The sequence below is a fragment of the Lissotriton helveticus genome, chromosome 4_1, assembly GCF_964261635.1.
Source record: "Lissotriton helveticus chromosome 4_1, aLisHel1.1, whole genome shotgun sequence".
Taxonomy (NCBI): domain Eukaryota; kingdom Metazoa; phylum Chordata; class Amphibia; order Caudata; family Salamandridae; genus Lissotriton; species Lissotriton helveticus.
In genome coordinates, this window is record NC_136063.1 from 1,541,761,007 (window position 1) to 1,541,784,974 (window position 23,968).

General features: G+C 42.8%; 1 protein-coding gene across 1 annotated transcript in view; it reads right to left on the reverse strand.

Moving 5' to 3' along the window:
- Nucleotides 1-3,004: 3,004 nt before the first annotated feature.
- LOC144829237 (protein disulfide-isomerase A4-like) overlaps nucleotides 3,005-23,968 on the reverse strand; it is a 110,398-nt gene continuing 89,434 nt past the window's right edge. Inside the window, exons 8-10 of the mRNA XM_078688171.1 lie at nucleotides 16,680-16,836; nucleotides 13,739-13,972; nucleotides 3,005-6,594 (exon numbers count right to left, since the gene is read on the reverse strand). Coding sequence (XP_078544297.1) covers nucleotides 6,179-6,594; nucleotides 13,739-13,972; nucleotides 16,680-16,836 — 807 coding nt within the window. The 3' untranslated portion in view covers nucleotides 3,005-6,178. The remainder of the gene's footprint in view (nucleotides 6,595-13,738; nucleotides 13,973-16,679; nucleotides 16,837-23,968) is intronic.

Here is a 23,968-nt window from a genome sequence, read left to right on the forward strand (position 1 = left end):
CGTGGTACCCGGTCCAAACAGCTTCAGTGACCTGGGTAGGGGCCCTCCCTTGTCAGGGGCCCATGGGGACAGCAGAGGGGGGTTTATAGGGGTGCAGGGCCCAGCTCACAGGCCCATGTGGCGGTAGCACCTCACAGCAGGTCCCCTCGCCTTCTTGTCCCAGCGCTGACTGACTCTCTGGTGGCACATCCCCCTTACTTATACCCTCCTCCCAGGCAGTGCCAGCACCTTCTAGAATGTTGGCAAAACTAGCCTAAACTGGCTCAAGGGGAGGGGGTGAGCACCCTGGGTGCCAGGCTTTCCCTCAAAGCTAGGGGTAGCTGGGTAATAATAACTAGACCGCTGACCTATGACAGTACAGTGGCAAAACCCATGGCCATGGCATCCATTTTAAAAACAGTACATTTTAGTCAGGTGCATTTTTAACATGGGGGGAATATTTTCTGCACACCATTTAACAACATTTAATTTTACAACAGGGCAACTCTTACCACACATGGTCCTTATATGTTTAATACCATGGGGGAGACATTCAAATTAGGGGGGCAAAAAGCGAAAAATTTTGGGGGAAAAGGCCAAGTCCAACAGGGCTGGACAGTTCCCGTGAGGCACAGGGTTAAGACTTGCATATAGCTTTGTCTGAACTGGGGTGGCGACGTGAGCTAAAGAACGATGATGGATTCAACCCAGATCTGTGACTGGGGGTGAGTGTTTGAAAAGTTTCAGCACTCCGTCCATCACCTCCTTGTGTTTCCAGTATAGCGACTGCCACAAAAATAGTTACCTAGTGGTACCTGACCCCACAAAAACTCCAGAGGAAATACAACTTAAGATCCCTTGTGTTGGAGAGCCTGCTGTTTACTGGGTACACTGACACATCTACTGTGGGAGTGCCTTTATAACTCCGGCTACTGCTCACAGGTAGTGAAAGACTTTGACACCTACTTCGACACACTACTCCCCCGCTTTCCGGCATATATTCAACTAGGCCTGCCAAACGCTCTCACTTTTCCGCTTAAATCGCGTAGAGGTTGACCGATAGCCCTTCAGAATATCTTGGCTCATTGGGAGACAATCACGCTCCCTACCCATTTGGGATGGCTACAACGCTTATGGTATACCTTGGGGATGGAGAGGATATCCCTTACCCTTACTAATCAAGCAGCCTCATTTCAAGACCTTTGGAAGCCATTCCGGTCTCTAATCACTCCTGAATTTAGGGAGCTCACATGTCCAAAATACTTTCATCCACTACGTCTCACCGAGCCCTCATCGACTGCACCACGAATAGAAACTAAACACCTGCAATCGAACTAGGAACACATAATGGCTCTCCATATTATAAGCGGGAAGGGGGCGGATCCTTTTTTCTTGGGGGGTGGTTGATGGACTAATTGTATTATTTTCAACTAGGAACTATCCTACGCCAGCAGGACTGTAAGAATCAAACATACCTAATGTACTGTTAAAGTTTGATTATGTCATTCAAATCAATAAAGAGATTTAAACTTAAAATGCACCATTTCCCATTTTTTTTTCCAATTCCTTATTAGGGAGAGGGACTCACCTTGGACCCCAGATTTGTCCATTGAACTTGTTCACATTTCTTGCTTTATAAAACTCATGCACAACGTTTAAGCCTCACCACTTTCAAATGTCATCAGCTGCCACTGCCTAGCAGCATGCGCTATGGAGAAAGTAGTTCCCTGCTTCACTCAAAGTATCCAGGCAGCACTGGAATTGTGCAGCATCCCATCCGCATACTGGTTCCCGACATGTCACCCCAAGCAGTCGTCAGGCCTCCACCTCACGCAGTCACCTGACGGCACGTAACTCGGGGTGTGCCCACAAGTCGTGTTGGGGCATAGAGGGGTGGTAGTCCACGCGGGGGATGGTACTTACTCCAGCAGTGTCTCACCACAGTCATAAGTGCGGACACACACTATGCCCGATCACTCGGGCTAGCAGCCACACCAGGAATGAGTCGCGGTTTAGTACCTCCTTCCCTTCTTTGAGCTCTGGGCTCAGTCGCAAGCCAGTGCATCAGCTACTTCATATGTGCAGAAGCGTAGTACAATTCATGGTGTGCAGTTATCAGGCCGACACATTCCTGCAGTTTTGTAGAGCGCAGCCCGCTTTCTGCACCATCCCATATCATGTCCGACAGTGCGCTGTTACCATCTATGATGTCCACCTACGCATGGTATATTTGCACACCTAGGTATTTGAACGAGTTATAATCCCAGGCCAGTCTAGTGCTTAGTCCTGCCCCCGTTGCTGTTCAGAACAGGCCTCAGGGGGAACAAGCCCTATTTGCACTAATTGACTGCCAGGCCTGACACCGCCCCAAAATTCTCCAGGGCCACCATCAGGGCAGGGAGAGTCTACCTCACCTGCTGCATGCAGAACAAACTTTTTAGAACCATGACCCACTTTTTAGATTGACAAACTTTTTCCGACACACCTAGCTTTACTGAACACGAAGCAGGCAATGTTTTAAAGTAACTTAAGCATCATGTGGTAGCGCACTATCATTTACAGACAGCACATGTTCCTTTGAAATGTCCACTTAATTTGCACAGACACACAGTTTTATAGATAAAACTATATTGCACACAAAAAATGTGTGGAAGTTGAGTTTCAGTGACTGTCATTTGCACATCACCATGATAGAGTTTTGATTTGTTATGATCCTATTAAAATCTTTGCTTCCATCACACTTAAGAACTACAAAAAAAATGTGTTTCATTATTGCTTTCCGATCTTCTAAATGTGTACAGTTCATTTAGTTTGTTGTATGTTACAAAAAATGATATCCTTTCCTTTAAGTCTATGTACCCCAGAAAGACTCATAATTCACTTTACTGTTCTTTCTACGACTGCAAAGTGAGAACTGTTGTAAAAACCAGTCCCCATATTAAAAAACATAAGCAGCAATTTGCCAGAAGACATGCCCTGACATTTGACCTCTGTCATTGAAACTTAACAAATATGACAAGATAAATACAGAATTTAAAGGCATCTTTATTTATTGCTTGAACTTTCAGGACCCACCAAAAATCGGCTGTTGACCAATCCATAGTTCGGGAAACAATGGGCTAAACATTACTTTTTACGAGAAAAAAAAGACCAATAATTTGCTTGTACTTACAATATGGGCACACCAAATGGGGCACAGAAAATTAAAACGATAAGTCTTTCTGGGTGAACCATCCACTCATTCTACCAGGAGCCATACAGCATAGGACAGATAAACCGCTCTAGCAAGAATTACCCAACAAGAAAATGCCAGAATTATCGGACTCACTAGCAACGGATCTTATACAGTGGAGAAGCCAAGGTGTCATAGGTCGTAGTGCAAGGAAAGAAATGGGTTGGCTGCTGCTTGAAAAATAAAATACAGCTAAAAAACAGGGTTCAGTGGGCCTCACAGGCTCTGGTGCCACAGCACCTGCTACACCAATGGAAGCTTCAAACCCTGATCTTATAATAGCGATAGAGAAGTATGTGATCTTAGCAGTGAGCTCACTAGAACCAAAAACAACGGGCAGTTAAAGTGCCCATCCTCAAATTAGCGTCAGAATGTTCAATTTGTCGTCTACTGTAACAGCATCACAGGCACAATGAAGGAAGTGGATACTTCTCTCTTCTTTACAGCCCTATAAGTGTAACATATACAGATACGCAATTGTTCAACAAGATACAGTCGAACAGTCTGGACAAGGTTATGCATGCCAACCAATGTGGATGAGCAGGATGGACAATGGATGGAAAGGCGCGGGACAAGGTCAGAAAAGTGGCTCATCAGACAGCACATTTGAAAAAAGTTCCAACATCTTGTAGTAATGCTCAATGCTGAAAAGGTGTCTAGCAGAGTGAGCTGGGTCTTCTTAAGGACCACCTAGACTAGGACAGCCACGGATTTGCACATGAAAAGCTGAACCATGTTGATTAGTTACCAGCACCTAGAATAAGGGTAAATGGACAGAGACCCAAGAGGGTTGGATTGGAGAGGGGCAGTAGATAGTGGATAGAAGGGTGATGCAGGAGAACCCTATCTACAGAAACATTGTCAGTTGGAATTAGTTCGATGCAATCCATCAAGGGATCCCTTTGATAAGTTGCTTCATTATGTAGGAAGAAATATTTAGCAGACACAGCAGCATCAATATACCCCTCCCCTACATGAAACTGAGATTTAAAGCAGTATCAGTATTCAAAATAAACATATGACACAATTCATATGATCAGATATTAGGCTTCCCTATTGTATTCAAACACAGAGAAAACTTGGAGTGCACAAATATGTTGAAACATACGAAGTGGCAGAGTTACAAATACTGAAGGAGCAGTGCCTTAAGAAACAGGAAAGGAAGTGTGTCCACATAGACCAGGCAATGGTGGGATGGCTTTTTAGGGACCTTGTGTGGCTCCCCAAGGGGGTGGGAACTAAACCTTCTGTCCATTACCTAAGTCACAAAATGGTGGAGAGTTGCATTAGGATTGCAGGTAAAACCAGACTCGCTACCTTTTTGCCCTACCCCACCTACAACCTTCAACCCACATACCTCTCCTGCAAAGGGCAGGGAGACATTGAAGTGTTTGAGAGCCTGGAGAAGACTTTTGGAATATTGGCAGACATGTTTCAAGGAAAACACATTGAACATGTGACAGGTACAAATTGGAGCTACAAATATATTAGCTGGAGAGATCGAGATACCTCCAGATCCAGCACTGGGTGTTGCACTATTCCAGTAGGGATGCAGGCTCTAACCCATTAACAGCTTTCGGGAAGTTCAAGAGGGAGGCCATGGGCACCAAGGGACTATTGTGTCGACTGAATGATTTTTTTGGACTAGGTCATTAGGGAGGAGATGATCCAGTTCAGACAAATGGGCTAGTACGATAGGCAGGGAGAATGTACATGTTTTTTGGGTTGATATCCAAACAGGTCTGTGAAGTGTTCAGCAGACAATTGGATTGCGTGATTTTGCTGTACTTGCATCTCACCATACTGCTTTCAAAATATTTTGCATGAAATCAGAAGGATTTGCTGGGAGTGTGGTGTGGAAAAAGTAACAAGGGTGCATATAGGATGTCCATTCTCTGCTGTTTGGAAAAAGTAATTCACCAAATGACGAACACACCAGGACACCTGAGCATGGACCACCCAAGAGTGGTAGCCTGGGTTCGAGAGACCGTAGAAGGGGAATATGCCAAAGGCCTTTGGCATTTTGCCACTTCAAATGCGGCCAAAATGTTAACAGCAGCACACAAAAATAAGAGGACTGCCAACAACCCGTTTAATGAGTTCAAAGCAACAGCAGGTCCTAGCACTGGAAAAATCAACAATCAACTTGTGATTTGAATCACGAGGATGGCTCGTTCTGAAGAGTGAGAGTCTTGCAGTTTACTTTTCCAGTGCACAGAAATCTACTTTATACCCAACGAACCTCATGACTGCTTTTTTTTTTTAAGATTTATAGGCAGAGAGACCCACATGAGGCAGGCGAGATGGAATCAAAAGGAGTGTTTGAGAATTATTCTTTCACAGTAAGCATGCCACAGAACCACTGAGTGGGTTTTTCTTTTCGTGGTCAGGCTCAACTCTTTGCCACTTTCTTCCAGTTCATTTTTTCCCATTCTGGTAGGTTAATCAAGGGATACTAAAAAATGATTAATCTTACTTGCATAATGTATTGTGTTTTATGAATTATAAACGTAAAATAAATTATGAATTGAAAGAAAAGAAAACCGGCTTATACAAGGGAGTAACGTCGCCACAAACAAATTAAGATGAGCTGAACGACAGAAGCAAACGAGACACAATTGTACTTTCCTTTTTTTTCCTTTTACTTAAAAAAACGATTGTTACCAAAATATACCTCTGTGGTAAGCAGTGTAACCTTTGGAAAATCAATAACATGAAACTTTCAAAACCAAGACAAAAAAACTAGAGAAAAATCATTGTTTTTTGCCTTGATAGATCAAAACATTGGTAACAGTGAGAGACATTCATCAAGGTCCATGAAGAGATCAGGTCGGAAGCATTGGATACTGCAACTTCATAACAAAGTACTGCAAAGCCCTCACATTTGGCCAGAATTGCACAAATCAGTCCCAATAATCTCCTTAGCAATGTGCATCAACTAGGAATAAACGCAATCCCTGTATTTCCTCAAAGCTCCTCTTTGCGTACGGTGAGTTTGGTGGCATGCTCTTCTACAAATTTACTCAAAGTCTCAAGATCCCGCTGACCGCTTTCAAACTTAATAGGATTTTCCTTCTTGTTTCTCGGGGAAAAATAAATTGTGGGAAACCCTTCTGCTTTGTATTTGTCATTGGGAATATCGTTGGCAGTAGCATCCATTTTGGCAATGATCAGGCTTTCTTCATTTTTGTATTTTTTAGCCAGTTCTGTGTAGATGGGTTCCAAGGACTTGCAATGGCCACACCATGGGGCGTAAAATTCTAGAAGCACATCTTTCTTTGGATCCATGACAATTTGATCAAAAGTCTTCCCAACTACGACTTTGACCGGTGCTTTGTTGTGCTTTGGCACTGGCTGGGACTTCACGATAGGGGTCAATTTTCCTGTTAAATTAATAAGACATATTATTGTGAAGGCCAAGCTTGTAAGAAACATTTGCATTACAGAATTTTAATAAAAACAGCTATAGACAATATAATGTAACGTTTACGGCAAAACGCATTGCTAAAAAGAGACAGTTTTTACTGGTGACATTACATAATACAGAGGTTTACGGGACCGTCTCAGGCCAAACGGATACCAAACAATGATCATGTTAACACCACACAAACAAAACACATCAAGACGCACGCAGGCTATATGAGCATTCATGCATTAACAATACTTATGCTGGTCCACTGCAAATGTACCTTGAAATCAAAGTAAATGGCTCAACAATCAGAACACTGATATGACTGTTCAAAAAGATTATTGCCACTATTCATGTATAGCAGGCATGCAATGCTAACACATTAGGGCAAAGTCTCCAAAATATCATGTTCAACTTCTACTTACCTGCACAAAATTACTTCCTCGTCAATCTTCTTCGCCACAAGAATCACGCAGTGAGCTTTATCACACCCCACAGAACCCTACAAGCAAATTTAGGGCTCTAGTCTTCCCCATCCACCCCATATATGGCCAACTTCCTTTACCTTGGACCTTTACCATAAAAAGGATGCTCGACCCATCACTCTCCCTGTTTTTTTTATTTTTGTTCTACTTTGCAGAATCTTCAAGCAAGTTTCAAGTTAGTGGGGTAAGGTCACGATTTAGTGGACCCTAGAAACCCGGTTTGAAGTCCAGCATTGCGGTCGACCTTTTATTGATGTGGAAAGCATTGATGATAGGAAAAAGGCCCTGCGTTAGAGAGCACATACTGGTGGCATGAGGCCCTGCACTCTAGTGTGCTCTAGTAGATGTCAGGCGCAACAAGTGTTGAGCGCTTCCAGCGGAAAGCAGGGAGCGCAGGATCAAAGGTAAGCAGCACTGCAAATGACTGAGCGGCAGTGTCATTGGCCCACATTGAAAGCAGATCACCACGATGTAGGGAATGTGGAAGAGCTGCAGAAGGCTAAGTGTCGGCGCCGCAGGCAGCGAGTCAGCGCACGCACGCACAGCGTAGGCCTGCTTTTATGGTTGCTGGACAGCAAGGACACTGGATTTCCACTGCCCTCATTGCTGAGCAACTTTATAAACTTGCAACTAGAAATCTGTTTTTCAGAGAAAATTGCTGGTATAGTGATTCAAGCGAGTGGATCTGTTTGTAGCGGGCAAGATGAACTCTGTCCTACCAGAGAGGTGCAGAATCAGCCTGAGACACCGACGTTGCTGGCCATTTAGCGGATGATTCTAGATGGAACATTTCAAGAGTGAGAGGGCCCATCCTCTAAGATGCAGCACAGATGCAGATGGGAAGGAAGAAGTTTTAAGAGGCAGATATGTGCAAGGGCAAGAGTTCAAGGAGGTCTTGCATCATATCAAAGACAATATGGCTTTTACAGTGCCTCAAATGTCAAAGCAATCTGAGGATTTCTTCATGCAATATCAGAGAAGGGAGCCAGAGTATCTACCTATGCACACTTCTATTAAGAAGGTGATGGAGAATGAGTGGCAGAGAGCGATAAGGCTTAATGTCTGTGTCATTTGTCAAAGATATGCCATACACGAGTTTGCAAAAGAACTTACTCTTTCTAGAAAAGTGGATTTATTAATGGCAGTGTTATTGTCCCAAGAGGCTATTTTATCAGGGGATGCCTCTCGTCAAATCCCGTGGAAAAAAGGGTTGAGGCGGCAGCTAAGTGATCTTGCCGCCAATTTCTCCATTAGAGCTTTTTCATATTGGTCTTACACGATTCACTCATTTTTGAAGGACTATCCGAAAGGGGTGGATATTATGACAACTTTTGCCATCATGGAACAGACCAAAATGTTGGCGGACACATCTTTTACCTCGCGGCAGCTGCAGCATTTGCAGGCACTGCTTTTAAGGCCAGGTGACTGGAACTGGAAAGCAGATGCTGCACAGAAAGTGTTGCTGATAAAGATCTATTTTTCAGGGGTTAAATTGTTTGCAGACCATTAGAGGAAACGGTGAAGTCTGTTAAGGACAAGAAAGTGTTGGCCCCGGGTTAGGCCATTGAATGGTTGTTTCTTAGGAGGCAATAGAGCTTTTGGGCAGTCAACTGCTTTTAGGGCCAGTCAACTCTATTGTGGAAGGGGATACCGCCGGGCAGTTTCCTTCTCAGACAAATCCCAATCTCAGTATTGTCCGGTTCAGCCGGATAAAAAAAAAAAATCAAAGAAATAAATCTGTGTCTACATGCCGGTCTGTGTCGAGTGTGTACCACAGATATTCTTAAGGGTTATTAGTCTCCAAGTTCTTAAAAGGAATAAATATAACCCCCTAGGGAGTAGTGCGAGTCTACAGGAGGTGAATGTGGTGGAGTGTATGCCCTTGGCGTCACTGGTGGGCTAATGGGTCAGGGACAGGTGGCCTTATCCACCCTTTGCTTGTGCTTAGGTGGGCAGGCACAGTCCAATGCTTCCTTAAAAAAGTAAACTGTCTCTTTGCTGGCTTTTCTTAGGTTTGAGGAGGCACAGCCACAATTCTATCAGTGTCTGGGTGAATAAGCAGTTTGTCTGGCATCAAGACGTTCTTGTAACCTTCCAAGTACTGGTCCCACAGTTACGGAGCTGGTCTTTGGTTTGACTTAAGCATGTGACTTTGTTTCCAACACAGTTTTGATGCAGATTTTCTCAGCTTCTAAGTACTGTACAGTGCTGAGGCGCCCCTAGGTTTCAGTGCCTTCGATTCAGAGGCTTTATTCGAAGCTGATGACTGGTGGGCATGGGCCTTATGCTGTTGCTTGGGTGCGGAGCCAGGGCTAGGTATTTCCAGTACAGCTGTTCGGTGCAGACCATGACCCGAAGGCATTGTTGGCCAGCGCAAAGGCTTCAGTCGGTCTAAGCCAGACTGCTGACACTTAGGCATTACTTGTTGACTGTACGGGATTACTTGCGGTTTGACCCGGTGAAATGTCCTCGATTTAGAGTTCGGATACTGAACTGTCACCATGAGAGTAGGGTCCCTCATCCGCTGAGGAGGCCTATGCTTGTGCCTTGTGGTGTTATTCTTCGGATCCAAAAATGTCAGAATGTCATCAACTGATTGTCTGGACATTAAGTTGTCTTGCAAGCCAATTTTGGGGCATCTTTTTCGATTAGAAGCACTTACATGCTTCACAGATGGATTCCTGAGGACCTGGTGACAAGCACAAGTTACAAACAGTTGATAGGCAACTGATGTATGCTAAACGTAACCGCAATCGAGAACAATACCAACGTTCGAGGCCAAAATGCTAGTTTTTCGATGATGTTGAGACAGCACAGGAGTACACAATGGAACCTGATGGTGGAAAAAACAATCTACCAATGGAGTAGAGGACCATGTGTATTGCAAGATAGGCAACTGATGTATGCTAAACGTAACCGCAATCGAGAACAATACCAACGTTCGAGGCCAAAATGCTAGTTTTTCGATGATGTTGAGACAGCACAGGAGTACACAATGGAACCTGATGGTGGAAAAAACAATCTACCAATGGAGTAGAGGACCATGTGTATTGCAAGCAAGAGAATGAGTCACTACACCTTGTGAATCGGAAAGACTTCTTTGAAGAAAAACAACTTGCACACTTCTGAGCTCAACATTAAATGGCGGACTTCTGCTAAGCATGTGTATCTACAGCCACACATGCCCAAACATTTTCTGTAAACAGGAATAGAGACTGAAATATATCTTATCTGTAAATGTTGCCTCTAGAGTTAGTGAGAGTTCAGAGTAGAATTATTAATTGTTCAGATTAAAATTATGAATGATTCAATCCAGAGGCCTTTTGACAACAGAGTAATTACCAGAGTAGTATCAGAAGTGGGAGGCGGGCAAGAAGGTAGCAAATGAAGCAAGATTCAAGAGTGTGGTGTCATGATTTAATTACCAAGACTACTATTCTCTAACTGCTATTCCCCGACTCATGGGTTATAATAGCAAGTGAAAAAACACGCTTCCAAGAAAGTTTATTTGCTCTTCAACTTTCAAATATCCTCAAACGTTTGACTGTATAAATTATAAGTAGCCACAATTTTGTGCCGAGGGGGAACAAAACAGCTTTAACTGTGACGCAATAAGACCTTCACCACTAGAAGAAACCCACAAAGAGGTCACCTTGCAACGCTAGCTCTGCCCAATTTTCCACTCCAAAGAGGTTAGATACATTAAGAGCTAAACAAGTACACACTCAAAAATACCATTACTGAACACACAAAAAAGACCAGAAAAATAAATAATGAATCAGTAGCTAAATAGAAGTATTAATTAGATAAACAATTACTGAAGCAGGGTTATTTTTGGAGAACACTTGACAATAGGAAGACGGTCTGAAGAATACAGGGTTGATGAGTTAATGACCACAAGTGGGCAATGTGGTGCATATTCTCTTAATTGCTTACTTCATAGCAAGCTGACAGTAGACCCCCCCCCCCAACCTAAATTTACATTTAAAACCATGAGAAAAACTTCTTACAAGTGACTTAGGGCCATAGTTGCATAAAAACCTAACCAGACCATAGGTTGTTCTCTACTGGTCACAACATGGGGTGTATACATACATCCTAGAGAAGTGTATAGCACTGATGTGAAGCAGATGTGAAAGGCCAAACAGGGAAACAGGGAAATGTTCTCCTCCAACCTCAAAGAATACAAAATACTAGTGGCAACACTATACTGAAGTGTGCTGCAGAAGTGTTGCTGGGTATGCAGTCTTTGCTTTGTGAAAGAGGGGTGAAACTCGCCCCTAAATGTAAACTTTTGCTATTGCTGGTGTAGGAATAAGTACCGTTCGGACATTATCAAGCACTTGCATTTTGCACATCTACTATGAAATGGTAATCTGCCTCAACTGCCGGAAATAGTGCGATCAGTTTTCATACTCTTTCCAATCAACGATGCAGAAGGGGCAGTAAGGAGTATTGGAATTTTCATAACCCTTTTTAAACAATTTGAAAAACTTTTTCCTGTACCCTCTACTTAGCTGAGAGATCAGAGGAAGCACCCCTGGTCACAGGAGTTAGGAGTGCCATGACTTGAAAAATCTTACGCATGTCTTCTTTAAAAGAAGTCTCATGTTTTAGGTCTGATGAAAAAGAGGGCCTCCATGCGTCTGTTGTCGAAGAGACCGATTTAAATAAAGAGAACCAAGATTTAATTTGACTCTGAAACACTGTCTGGAGGAGGAAGATTTTCTACTGTACTGAATCTTGTTTAGAGCCCTCATTAGCTGCATCAGAAGAATAACTTTGAGGCTTTTCATCTCATCCATGGAAGAGCAGGGACCTCTGGCTGTCTACATAACCTTAATTTCTCCCAATTTCCTTAGGAGATAGGCTTGTTGTGAGGCTTGTGTTGTGACGCCACCTCAAGCACCATATGGACCTCTGTTGGAGATCAGGGAGGCGGATTAATGCTAGTATGTTGAGCCGGATTTAAAATCCTGATGCAGGTGGTGATGTTTTTAAAATATGCGTAAAAAATAGAAGATTAGATGAAAATTATAAATAAAATCTTTGAGAAGTCAAGCGGCAATATAATAAGAGTCTGTGGCACGCAGAAAACGTGACTAAGGTGATGCCTCTGAAGCATTACCTTCATGGGCTCACAGTGTTATTGCCGGTGGTGACACTTACACATCTGCCAGCATGGAACATTCTTAAGTCAGTGTGCATATATTCATGGGCATTTACAGATCTAGTCAGAAACTTGGTGATATTTCAAAAGAGAAGGAATTAGTTGGAAGAAGTACCATGAAAAACAAAATATGAAACAGTTATAAACCTCCAAACAAATTACCAAATAATTCACGAAAGTGCAAGTACAAATATTAAAATGAAGTTATAACCATCATTGAAAATTCAGAAGTAGCTATGTAAGATATAGGTAAAAACACTCTCCTCATCCCACAATCTAGAATTAAACTGACTAGTTTTAACGTGCTGTAAAGTCAAGATGCCACAAAAGGTAAAAATAAACAAAAGCATGTTTCTGGCGGTGGACATAGGTAATAGAAACTTTGGGGGGGGGGGGGAAGGTATTGGACTAAGAATGCGGTCAATAAATCGTATTCCTCCTGAGAGTTATGCACCTATTGTTTCAATACTTCAAATCAAGCAGTTGTACTTACAGTAATAATTTCCAGAACCCAACCAATTCTGGCATTATGGATAGTTTGTTAATTTTTGTAAGCCCTTGACCTTTCATGATTGTGTTATCCGTGGATGGCGGTCATGAATATCTGTTTCTATTCATGTGGAATTTGTTACTGCTCACATTTGTCTTTATCTTTATAACAAGGTATAGATTATTTAAGTAATGCCACAAGATTACTGTAAATGAATACTGGAATATTGAACACCTATTACATTTTTTCTGATGCTTACATAGCCCATTTTGTATAGGAGTATGCAGTAACGTTTATACATGTACAAATAATCTACACAGCATAACTTTTTTATTTAAGAATATTACCGCAATCAGTGCTTAATTTGTAAAAAACATAAGTGCCAGGGCCCTTCTCAAGAGGCCAGTGCAGCATGCGCCACTCATTGCCCCGGCAGGGCTGGCGGTGATATCGTACTCACAAGGGTGACCAGTCAGGCCATACAAAGTTATAAGGATGGCGTGAGTGGCAGGTATTATTAATGTGCCTTAAATTATTAAACGCCGTTTTTGTGTTGATCTCAAAATTAGACAGACCGCGCCACCATGTGATCATTAGTGCTGGGGTTGAGAATTAAGTGCCAATGCTGAGCACCGGAAAGCATTGGCTCAAATAAAGCATTGACTAATGTATCGAATACTTAGTAATTACCATCAATGTGCCTATTACATACACGTTTTTACATTAACAGTGCAAAAAAGAATACAAATAAAAAGGTATGCTAGCTTACATTTTAACTAAATAACCCTTACAACGAAGAAACCGGTCACACAATTCCTTAAATACAATTTGGTCAGAAAACCAACTGTTCTACGACAACAGAAAGGTAAAGTCGGTCATATTCACTAGTTGGTTTTCACGTGCATGCAGAAAAAGAACGAAAAACTCCATGCATAACCGGAATAGCATCCATAGAAGGTTGAAATAGGCTTACCTTTTTTGAATGACAAAATGAACTCTCTTAGAACCTCAGAATCGAATTCCTCCGGCTCCATGGCATATTTCTTGCCGCTTGCATCTAAGAGACCAACATTAACCTCTTCGCCGCTATCACTCAGACCCAGGTCATTCAGCTCACTGGAATAGTCCTCCTCATTGGCAATGGCAAAAGTGTATTCTGGAAAGTCCTTGGCTACCTCCAAAACCTTGCTTCGCCAGTACTGAGTGGCTGAAAATACAAAACACTGTTCACAAATCTTGTCCTGCAACAATCAGTGAACAAATCACAAAACTGCAAGGGGAGAACTCCTCTTTGACAGCATATTTCAACGACTAAGAATTAAACACCTCCACTGGAAAACGCATCCCAAGGGTGTAGGCTTCTCCACATTTCTATATTAAAATCAAAGGAAAGGCTGATGCAGCAGCAGTGCCTCAACTGCTGGGTTTAGATGTTACAACCCCACCTCCGCCCCCACCCCCCTTCCTCCACCCAAAAAAATTCGCAAGTTGGCAGTTGGATCGAGGGGCTCAGAATCTTTTTTCTCCTGAGACCAGCAGCACTGCAGGCAGTGTGCTCTTTTTGAAAACATGTCCGCCTTTCTCTCATCCTACACAGCACGGGGCAATGATTAATGAGTCAAAGGCAAACAATGTAAAATTGTACACTCTGATGGGGTAGTGGGAAGCAATTTAAATACTGACGGTTCTCTTCAAAGATGCTCATTTATTTTTAAGAGTTTGAGCTTCCTGGTTTCCCCCTGCTTTACCTCAGTTAAAACTTAACAGTAAAAAATGTGAATGCAAATTTCATCAAGCTCACAGATGACACGATATTGTCCAGTTCAGGAGGGCCCAAAAGGCATACATTTGTGGTATCTTAGAAGCAAAAAAATGCTACTACACCTCTAAAATCGAAACTTGCTCTGTGAATCTCAATGTAACTAAATCCTTTCTCCAACTTAAAGCTCTTATTCAGGAAATGACCCCCTCCCAGCCTCTTTGTAACCAAATCTAAGACTTTTTTGAAGATAAAATCTCTGCTATTCAGCAGGGTTTAGCCCAACTCCAAGTTCCATCTCATCAACTGATCTGCCTGCACCTAACAGTACATCTACCCTAAAGGCAGGATTACTACCCCGGTTTCAGAAGGTCTCTTTAGCACTCACTCAATAATCAGTCCCAACATGCAAATCAGGATCGCCACTTGACCGCTGTCCCCCTTCCATACTACAATCAGCCATTCAAGTGGTAAATCCTATCAACCACATAATAAGCACCTCACTAGCAGTAGCATCAATCCCTGCTGAGTGGAAACTGGCAATTGGCAAGCCATTACAGAGGAAACCCTTGGCAGATCAGACCATCCTCTCTAACCTAAGGCCCATTTCCCTCCTTCCAATGCTTAGTAAGGTCTTGGAACAAGTTGTTAACTAACAACTGTCGACCTGTCTAGAGAATTCCGATCTACTTTGTACACAGCATCAGGTTTCAGGCCCAAACATTCCACAGAATAAGCACTCCTTGCAGTCCGATACAATTAGAATGGACTTTAGACTCAAGAAATAATGCAGTGTGAATTCGGTTAGACCTACCCGCGGCCATTTTAATGAAGTGGATCCATACACTGGGATTTAGCACACAGCTTTAGCCTGGCTAAAATCCTTTCTGACTAATAGAAGGCAAAGGGTCGCTTTCGGACAATTTGTGTAACCAAAAGGAAAATCCACTATGGCAGTACCACAGGGCTCTTCTTTGATCCCTGCTCATTTTAATGTCTAAGGCTTCCCTGATCTTCCTAATTTCCTCAAACGGGATCGCCACTACATCCTATGCGGACGATACCAAACTGATCCTGTCCAGGGACAAAAACTAATTTAAGTCAGAAACTAATTTTAAGAACTGCTTGACTGCCCCTATTCAATGGATGCATGATAAGCATATCAAATGTAATCCCGGCAAGACAGAAATAGTTTTATTTGGAATATCCAACAGTTTTTCCCCTATGAAACGGTGACAGGACTCTGTTCCCAGCATGTGTTTCAATCTTACAAAGTCTTTGACATTTATTTTTAATCTCTGGCCTCTGGCTACAAGGAAAATAGTTGTCTTTGCATTATTCAAGATTAGAGTATCGCAACAGTCTTTATGCAGGTTGTTCAAAGCGTATCATCAACAAACTTCAGATGGTACAGAATTCAGCTGCTGGACTGGTCCCACAACTGCCCAGGAGAAGCTCTGCGTTAGCTGCACTGGCTCCCAATCCCTAACAAGGATCCTTTTCAAACTACTTCTGTTTGCCCACAGAGCTTTCAATCATTGTGATCCTAAATACCTTAATGACCGGTTTTGCCAATATTAGTTCTAACAAATGTTAAGATCCTCTTTTGAGAATCTTTTGAAACCACCTCAGTTTCGACTTAGTCTTTTGCAGTCTTAGGCTCTAAAGCTTGGAATCTACTTCCCAGCAATATGCGCACCATGGAATCTGAAGTATCGCTTAAAAAAAGAACCTAGAACCTGGTTATTTCAGGCCCCCTAATTCCTTCTTTATTTCACGAATCTAACTTTGTTACTTTTAGGAATCCATAGTTCTTTAAGCATAGCACCAGGACGCTCTGAGCGAAAGTTTGAACTCTACAAATAACCCGTTCATTCAGCAATGGCCAGCAGGCAAGATTTATGTGGTGTGTATGTCATGGACCATGTAACTTTTCAAATGACCCTTCCCAGAAACATTTGTTTTATTACTGAAATAGCTCAGAATGCTCGTTTCAAATTGCATAGCCCCAAACTACAAAGAAATACCCTTTAAAAAATAGCCAACTTAAATATTGAAAATTTTAAGTATGCGTACTGCTTATTCCATTCATGTAGTCCAACTTTAGCTATATGCCTAAATGTAACTTTTAGTAAATCAAAAGGAATGAACATACCAACACGGAAGTCAAAGCTGAAGTCAACTGTGTAATAAACTGTCACCAACGGTCGCTTTGTGTATCTTTTAGCATCGTTGGAAGGCTTTCGGTGTCCAACCAAGGGCAATGCATGTTTCGCCACATGTTCTTTTATATCAGACTCTGAGGTTGTGTCCTAAAAAACAATGAATAAGTAATTATATGCTAAACTTCCACACCAATAACAAAAGCCTTGACCTGAACGGCTCTCATGACATTTCACAAATAGAGCTGAATAGCTAAATCACACTAAGAAAGGATAGAGTTAGAACAAGCACTACCTTATGTCCAAGTTATGAAGATCCAAATTCGGAAATACAAGTTTTGGGAACAATTATGTAATGATGGGAAACCAATCCAAAAGTAGTAATATGTTTTAGGTGAGGGGATAGACCTGCACACACAGGCACTCAAAATCGTCAGCTTCCGATTGAAACTGACAACCGGCCAATTAAAGTGTAATATTTGCATAGTCACAGGATGACACACGCATGGCATTTATGAGTAAATATAAATGCTAGCTTGACACGTCACAAGCTCTTATTACAGGCAGCAATAAATGTACCTTACTAACATAACTACACATTGATCTTAAAACTTTAACTTCATAGAATCATACATGCATGCCTTTATCATCATCAGAGTCTGTATTTCGGTAATACCATAAAAGAAACAAAGATTCGAGGGATAAGTTTCATACATGTCAATGTAAATCGAACAATGCACATCAATAATAAAAGCAGTACAATTTAAAAATATCATTGGGTATAAAAATTAAACTAACAAACATTAAAAAAAAATACAAGAAGTTAAAAGCTACAGGTACTATGTAGGTCTCGGTAATCGTCACGAGTTCATGCCAGCTGGGAAGATAGATATGCAACCTGAGCAAGGTCCCATTTCAGAAGTAGAGACGTGCTGGATGACATCAATTACGTTCGCCAGAGTAACGAGCCGTAGTGTTCATCGAGAGTACCATCCCTCAAAAAGGGTTGAAGTGCTAATTTAGCAATGTCCCGTAAGGGCGAACTCAATAGTACATATTGGGCATGAACCAGATTCTGATGTAGATGCCTTGGCTGCTATTAATTACATTCTTCAATTAGGTAAATCATTAATTACATCACGGATTCATACCCACGTGGAACATAAATGTGCTGAATCTGGCAAAGAACCGTTATTAAAAAAGCAAATGCTAAAGAATTTAGTCACCTGTCAATAAATCGGGGGCTCCTGATGATCCTTGCCCCCCCAAACTCTGGAAAATGATATCTCAGTCCCTGGTAACCTCACTCACCCATGTTTGGAACTCATCCCTTGATACCGGAGTTTTCCTCGACTGCTGCAAGCACGCTACATTGCTTCCCTTAAAAAAAAAAAAAAAAACTCCGGAGCCTCAGGGGATTTCAGCAATTTCGCTACTCCCTGCACCCGGAAAAATGCTGGAGAAGATGGTTCAACGCCAACTGAACCACTTCATTGAAGGTAACGATGTCCTGCATGAAACACAGTCCGGTTTCGGGGTTTCACCCCTCTTCAGCCAGGATAGCTGGATTCCAGTGGCCCAGTGAGCCCAGGACCCACACCTGGGCATACCTGGCACACTTTCAGGGCGAGAAAGAAAAAGACACACAATTGATGGATGGAATGCAGGACAAATCAAAACATTCACCCCCAGTCAAGAGATCTGGGTTAAATCAATCATTCTTTTGCTCACCATGCCGCCCTAATTTAGACCTGGCCATATACAAATCAGTCTTGACCCTGTGTCTCATGGAAACAGTGCAGCCTGAACTGCCAAGCCAGGTCCTCCCTGGACCCGAAACAAGCATCCTACGACCGGTTTCGGGGTTTCACCCCTCTTCAGCCAGGATAGCTGGATTCCAGTGGCACAGTGAGCCCAGGACCCACACCTGGGCATACCTGGCACACTTAGGGCGAGAAAGCAAAAGACACACAATTGATGGACGGAATGCAGAACAAATCCAAACATTCACCCCAGTCGAGATCTGGGTTAAATCCATCATTCTTTTGCTCACCATGCCACCCCAGTTTAGACCTGGCCATATGCAAATCTGTCTTGACACTGTGCCTCATGGGAACAGTCCAGCCCGGTCCTCCCTGGACCGGAAACAAGCATCCTAGGACTAGTTTCGGTGTTTCACCCCTCTTCAGCCAGAATCAGATGGTGGTCAGACCAGTCAATGGTAACGATGTCATTGAGGGAAACCAGTTCATTGCTTGTGATGATGGTGCCCAGTGTAGAGCCTTTGAAGTGGGTAGGTTTGTTAGAGCTGTTTTATATCGTTCATCTTAAGAAGGTTTGCGAGGCGCATGACTGGAATCTTCTACATTATTCCAATGAATGTTATAATCGCATAAAACACATTCTTCGAGTCAGAAAGGGAGAAATGAGTAAGGTCAGATAGTTCTTCAGCAAAAAGAGGGAGCTCACCAGGAAGGTGGTAGACATTGTGCAATTTGATAGGTGTGGAGCTTTTGACATGGAGTTCAACACCGAGATATTCAAAGGTGGAATATTCAGCATTCTTTAGAAGGGAGAGTTGGATTTCAGTGTTGTGCATTATGGCTAGACCTCCACCAGTTCTTTCAGGTCTGTCATGTCTAATGATGCAGAACCTTGGTGGAGAAAGTAGGTCAAGAATGGCCATCGAGTGGTCGTTGAGCCATGTTTCTGTGCAGGAAAGCAATGTCAATTTCCTCACTGAGGATGGTTTCAGCAATCTCCGTCCAATGCGGATTTGAGGGTGGGTATGATGGTGTATTGCGCTGGAGGTCTGAGCGAGTTGCAGAGGCTCGATTTATGCCCAGCAAAAGAGGGATGTTGGAGGAGGGGAAATGGTCAGACACCTGGATCTTAGGAAGGTAGGAATTGCTGAGGGCATTTAACTCCAGAGCGGAGAAAGTGCAATGAGCACGGTAAGGCCTATGTGCCTGCCTGCAAAGGGGAGTGGTAGGCCATGGGAGCTTAGAGAGTAGTTAGAAGAACTTGTAGGTGGAGTAACGGTAGACCCAGGTGTTCTGGTTAGATAGATTCTGTCTAAGATGTGTTAATTCTGTAGCCAGCGAGTGGAGTTTCAGTTCCATTCGGTTCAGAATCTGTGCAAGAGTTAGAGGATCAACCAGCTGTGAGGGAGGGGGAATTCGCAGGAAGGTCAGTTTAGAAGGGGGAGGGGATCAACACAGGAGGATGGTAAATGTCAATTGCTCTAGGATTTAATATACTCTGGGTAAGATGCTTCGCGTCAGCCTTTAGATGGAGGTTTGTGTTGGAAAAGTGATTGTTCGAAGATGTTCTAAGGGAAAGTGCCTCATCGCACAGATTGCCTTGGACTTCATTAGTTGCAGTGTGATTTAGCGTAGGGAAGAGAGCAGGAAGGGTAGTCTAGAAGGCAACTGTATAGGGTCAGTGCTAGAAGGTGAATCTAGAATATTGGTTTTGTCCCGTGGAGTTCGAGCGTTCATTCAAGCAACACTTTGCAGGGGTTACCAAGGGAGCTTAGCTCAAATTTTTGCTTACAGAAAGTGAAAAGTTTCTCCCGGTAGAGGCCTTCAGAACAACCACCCAAGTATTAATTCTCTCCTATCTGGATAGAGGCAACACCCTGCTCAGCAGTCTCTTCCCAGATACCATCCTAGCACTCTTGACAGAGGCTTGACCTTGCTCTCGCTCTAGGATTACCCAGAAATTCTACTATATGCCTGCGATAATCCTCGGACTTTTAGCTATAGCACTTGCAGTCTCTTTTCATAATAATGGCAAGCTCATCCTTCCACAATAGGACCTCACGAATAGATCAGTTTTGTAGAGGATGCACTTAATGGAAGCATACAGGTTTTATGCCATGCATATTTGCTCATGCATTGAGGGATTATTCCCTTGGTAAGCACATGGTCTGAATGCTTCTTACTCTACCAGCTCAGATTCTGTTAATCCAGTTTGATACCCAGTAGTTATTAATCCCAGAATAATGACAAATTCCTTGTGTGGGAAGCATGCACTATTCACCCCGGTAAAAACAAAAATCTCCTCCGCACACTTTAGGGACACTCCAAACTTCTCAGTTTTTACCTCACTTTGTGGCGGTGTCACTACACAATTTCCACTAGCAGTGGCCCGGCCTTAAATTCCATACAAGTATACCAAGCAATTGTACATTTATAGGTTTGTTCTGTAGGAGTTTTAACACTTCCATTTTGTCCTGAGGAGGCCATGAGTGAAGTGGCTGAAACGCTTTCTTTAGATGAGTTTGTCAAAAAGAAAAAGAATCACATTCTTAAGAAGCAAGCAGGGAGAAACTAAAGAATGGGGATTTTCCCCCCCGCCACCTTTTTGCTTAATGTGAGACACTCATGCAGGGTGTACCACACAATCAACTTTAGTTGACACTTTCTCTTAAAGACTATTTGACAAAGACGGTTATTCCACCTAAACGATCTATATGGATGTGTCTGATGTATAGTACCCATAAACGAATGCATCAATCATATAGCCATTGGACCCATGTTTTGGATACTCCTGATTAAAGGCAGCATCCCTATGCTTGCTAGAAGAGCCATCTACTTGCACAAAGGCTGTGTTCACACTACTGCCAAACAATTACATTTGAGAGGAAAAAAACGGCACTAAACAGTTTACAGGCCTTTAGGCAGTGTATCCAAACTCCATATCGAAACTGAATATAAATGTGGGACCCAGATTACCCGACTCTGTTCAAGTTCCAAGTGCTCCTTGACCAATCAAGGAGTGCTCTATATACTTGGAGAGCTACTATGAGACCAAGGCTGGTGCCTGTGAGACAGCCAGTCTCCCAGCAATGAGGAGCCATCACCTGAAGTCTGCACAACTTGCTGCGGGTACGGCTCATGCCAGTCTGCCTGCTTGAATAGGAAAGGAGAGTACATGGCTCTACAGAAGGAGAGTCCACATGAGGAAAGGACCAACAATGTCTCCGATGTGTGGAACCAGCCAAGTCCCGTTTCCATTAAGCAGGTAACTCAAGGCCCAGTCCCCAGAAACTGAGAGACTAACACAAGCACAGAAAGATAAGTCTGTAGTAAGAAATTGTCTTTTATGGTGAGACGTTGGGCCTAAACTGTTCAAAATGACCTTCAGTTGCTGAAACGGTGACAGTGGAGTGAATTTGCTCTTGCCTAATTTAGCCTAATCTTGAAATTGCTGGAAGGTTACCAAAGTCAATGAGTCACACTGTAGAGTGAGGAGGTTTCTGTCCGGCTGTAAAATGAAGTACTTGCCTTTACTAAAAAGGCAAGGATCAAGCTGAACAGCGATTTATTAGGTCTCTTGTTTGCCTGTTTGTGTTTGGATTCTCTGCTTCACACTACTTTACTGAGAAGCCTTTGATGCTTAGCACAGGTAGTTCAGTGTAAAAGGGTATCCTCTTCTCAGTTTGGGGAGCCATAGTAAGAAGGTCCTCAGGACACCAATGGCAAACTACCTCAATCACTGTGGTTGAGGCACAGAAGCCCTGCCTTGGGCCCCTGAAACAGGGCCTGACAGGATCTAGACTGCACAGCAAAAAACAAGAGACATACGGGCTCAAATGCAATGTTGTCTTTTTCCCCCAAATATGCGAAAAATACAAAATGTCTGAAGTAATTTTTTAATATTTACAGGTATCTTGTACGTCATGCCATGGGAATATATGAGAAGGTGATGGATCACTGAAGAAGGAGTTCCTACAAGACGAGATGAAAACTAAGACCGCTTTGTTGACATACAAAATGCTTATACATGTGATGCTTACTCTTTCCAAAGAGGGGGCCAAATGGTCAATGGAGATCAGAAAATTGGAGGCGGAGGACTGGAAAGGACATGCAATGTGTCCAAGGGATGTGGCAATTAAGACTACTTTTAGAATCCTACTAACAGAAGTACTGCAATAGGTTTATTACTTCAGGGGGCAAATTAAATCATTTGGATACATTATATGGCTCTCCAAGGATATAAACTTCCTGGAATGCAGAAATGTAACTATTAAACAATTTAGTGGATATCCTAAGATAGATGTCACCTATGCAAACACTTTTGAGAAAATTAAAAGAACTGGTGATTCCCAAATATGAAAAAAATATTTGTAAACCTAACCCTCTTGGTAGTATGGCGAGATACAGCTAAACAATAAATGGAAAAGTCCACTGGCTTTGTTGCCAGTGCTAGACTGAGGAGACTGGACTGGTGTTTGGATGTGGAAATGGTTATACATCAGAGTAGAGGATGCCTAAAATAATTTGTAATATAAAGTGGCAAAGATTTGGATTCCTGTGGGTGTTTGCACAGAAAAGTACTGCAGTTCTTTATCGCATTGACCGTACTGATAGAGATATAGATTAACATACCTGCAGTTGCCAGTAGGTAGTTACAGTTAGGACCAGGTTTCCATCGGAAAAGCATTTTTGTTTTGACTTGCCTATATCTTTGCAAAAGGAACAGTTGATGGACAGAATGCAGAGCAATGTCATACATTCACCCTAGTACAGAGTTCTGGACCTAAATCCATCGTTTTTTTGCTCACCATGCCATTCCAGTTTGGACCCAGCCATATGCAAATCAGTTTTGACCCAGATCAGTTGACTGGGGGTGAGTGCTTGCAATGTTCAACACTCCGTCCTTCATCCCCTTTGGTTTTGCTTGGTTCGCCCTAAGTTGGCAGGGTATGCCCAGACGTGGGTCCCTGGCTCACTTTGCCACTGGATTCAAGCTAGCCAGGCTGATGACGGCTTATTAGCCAGAAATCGATCCCAGGATGCTTGTTTCGGTCCAGGGAAGACATGGCTTGGAAGTTCAGGCTGGACTGTTCCCATGAGGCACACGGTCAGACTGATTTGCATATGGCCAGGTCTGAACTGAGATGTCGGAGTGAGCTAAAGAATGATGATAGATTAAACCCAGATCAGCTGACTGGGGGTGAGTGCTTGCAATGTTCAACACGCTGTCCATCATCCCCTTTGGTTTTGCTTTGCCTAAATCTTTGGCACTGATTGATGAATCTTCACAAAATTTCGAAAAATAAATTGCTACAGTGATTCTTGTTGTGCATGGAAAGTTTTGGGATGATCCATGGAGAGGGGGCAGAGAAAAAGGGGAAAAAGGAGTGTCGAAAAAAAAAAAAAGTGTGTTTCCCATGTTAATTCCCATTGACTCTTTAGACATACTTGCAGCTCAACCACTGGACGAATTACACAAAATTTGGCAGAAAGCTAGCTTTATGTTTCCAGATTGTGCT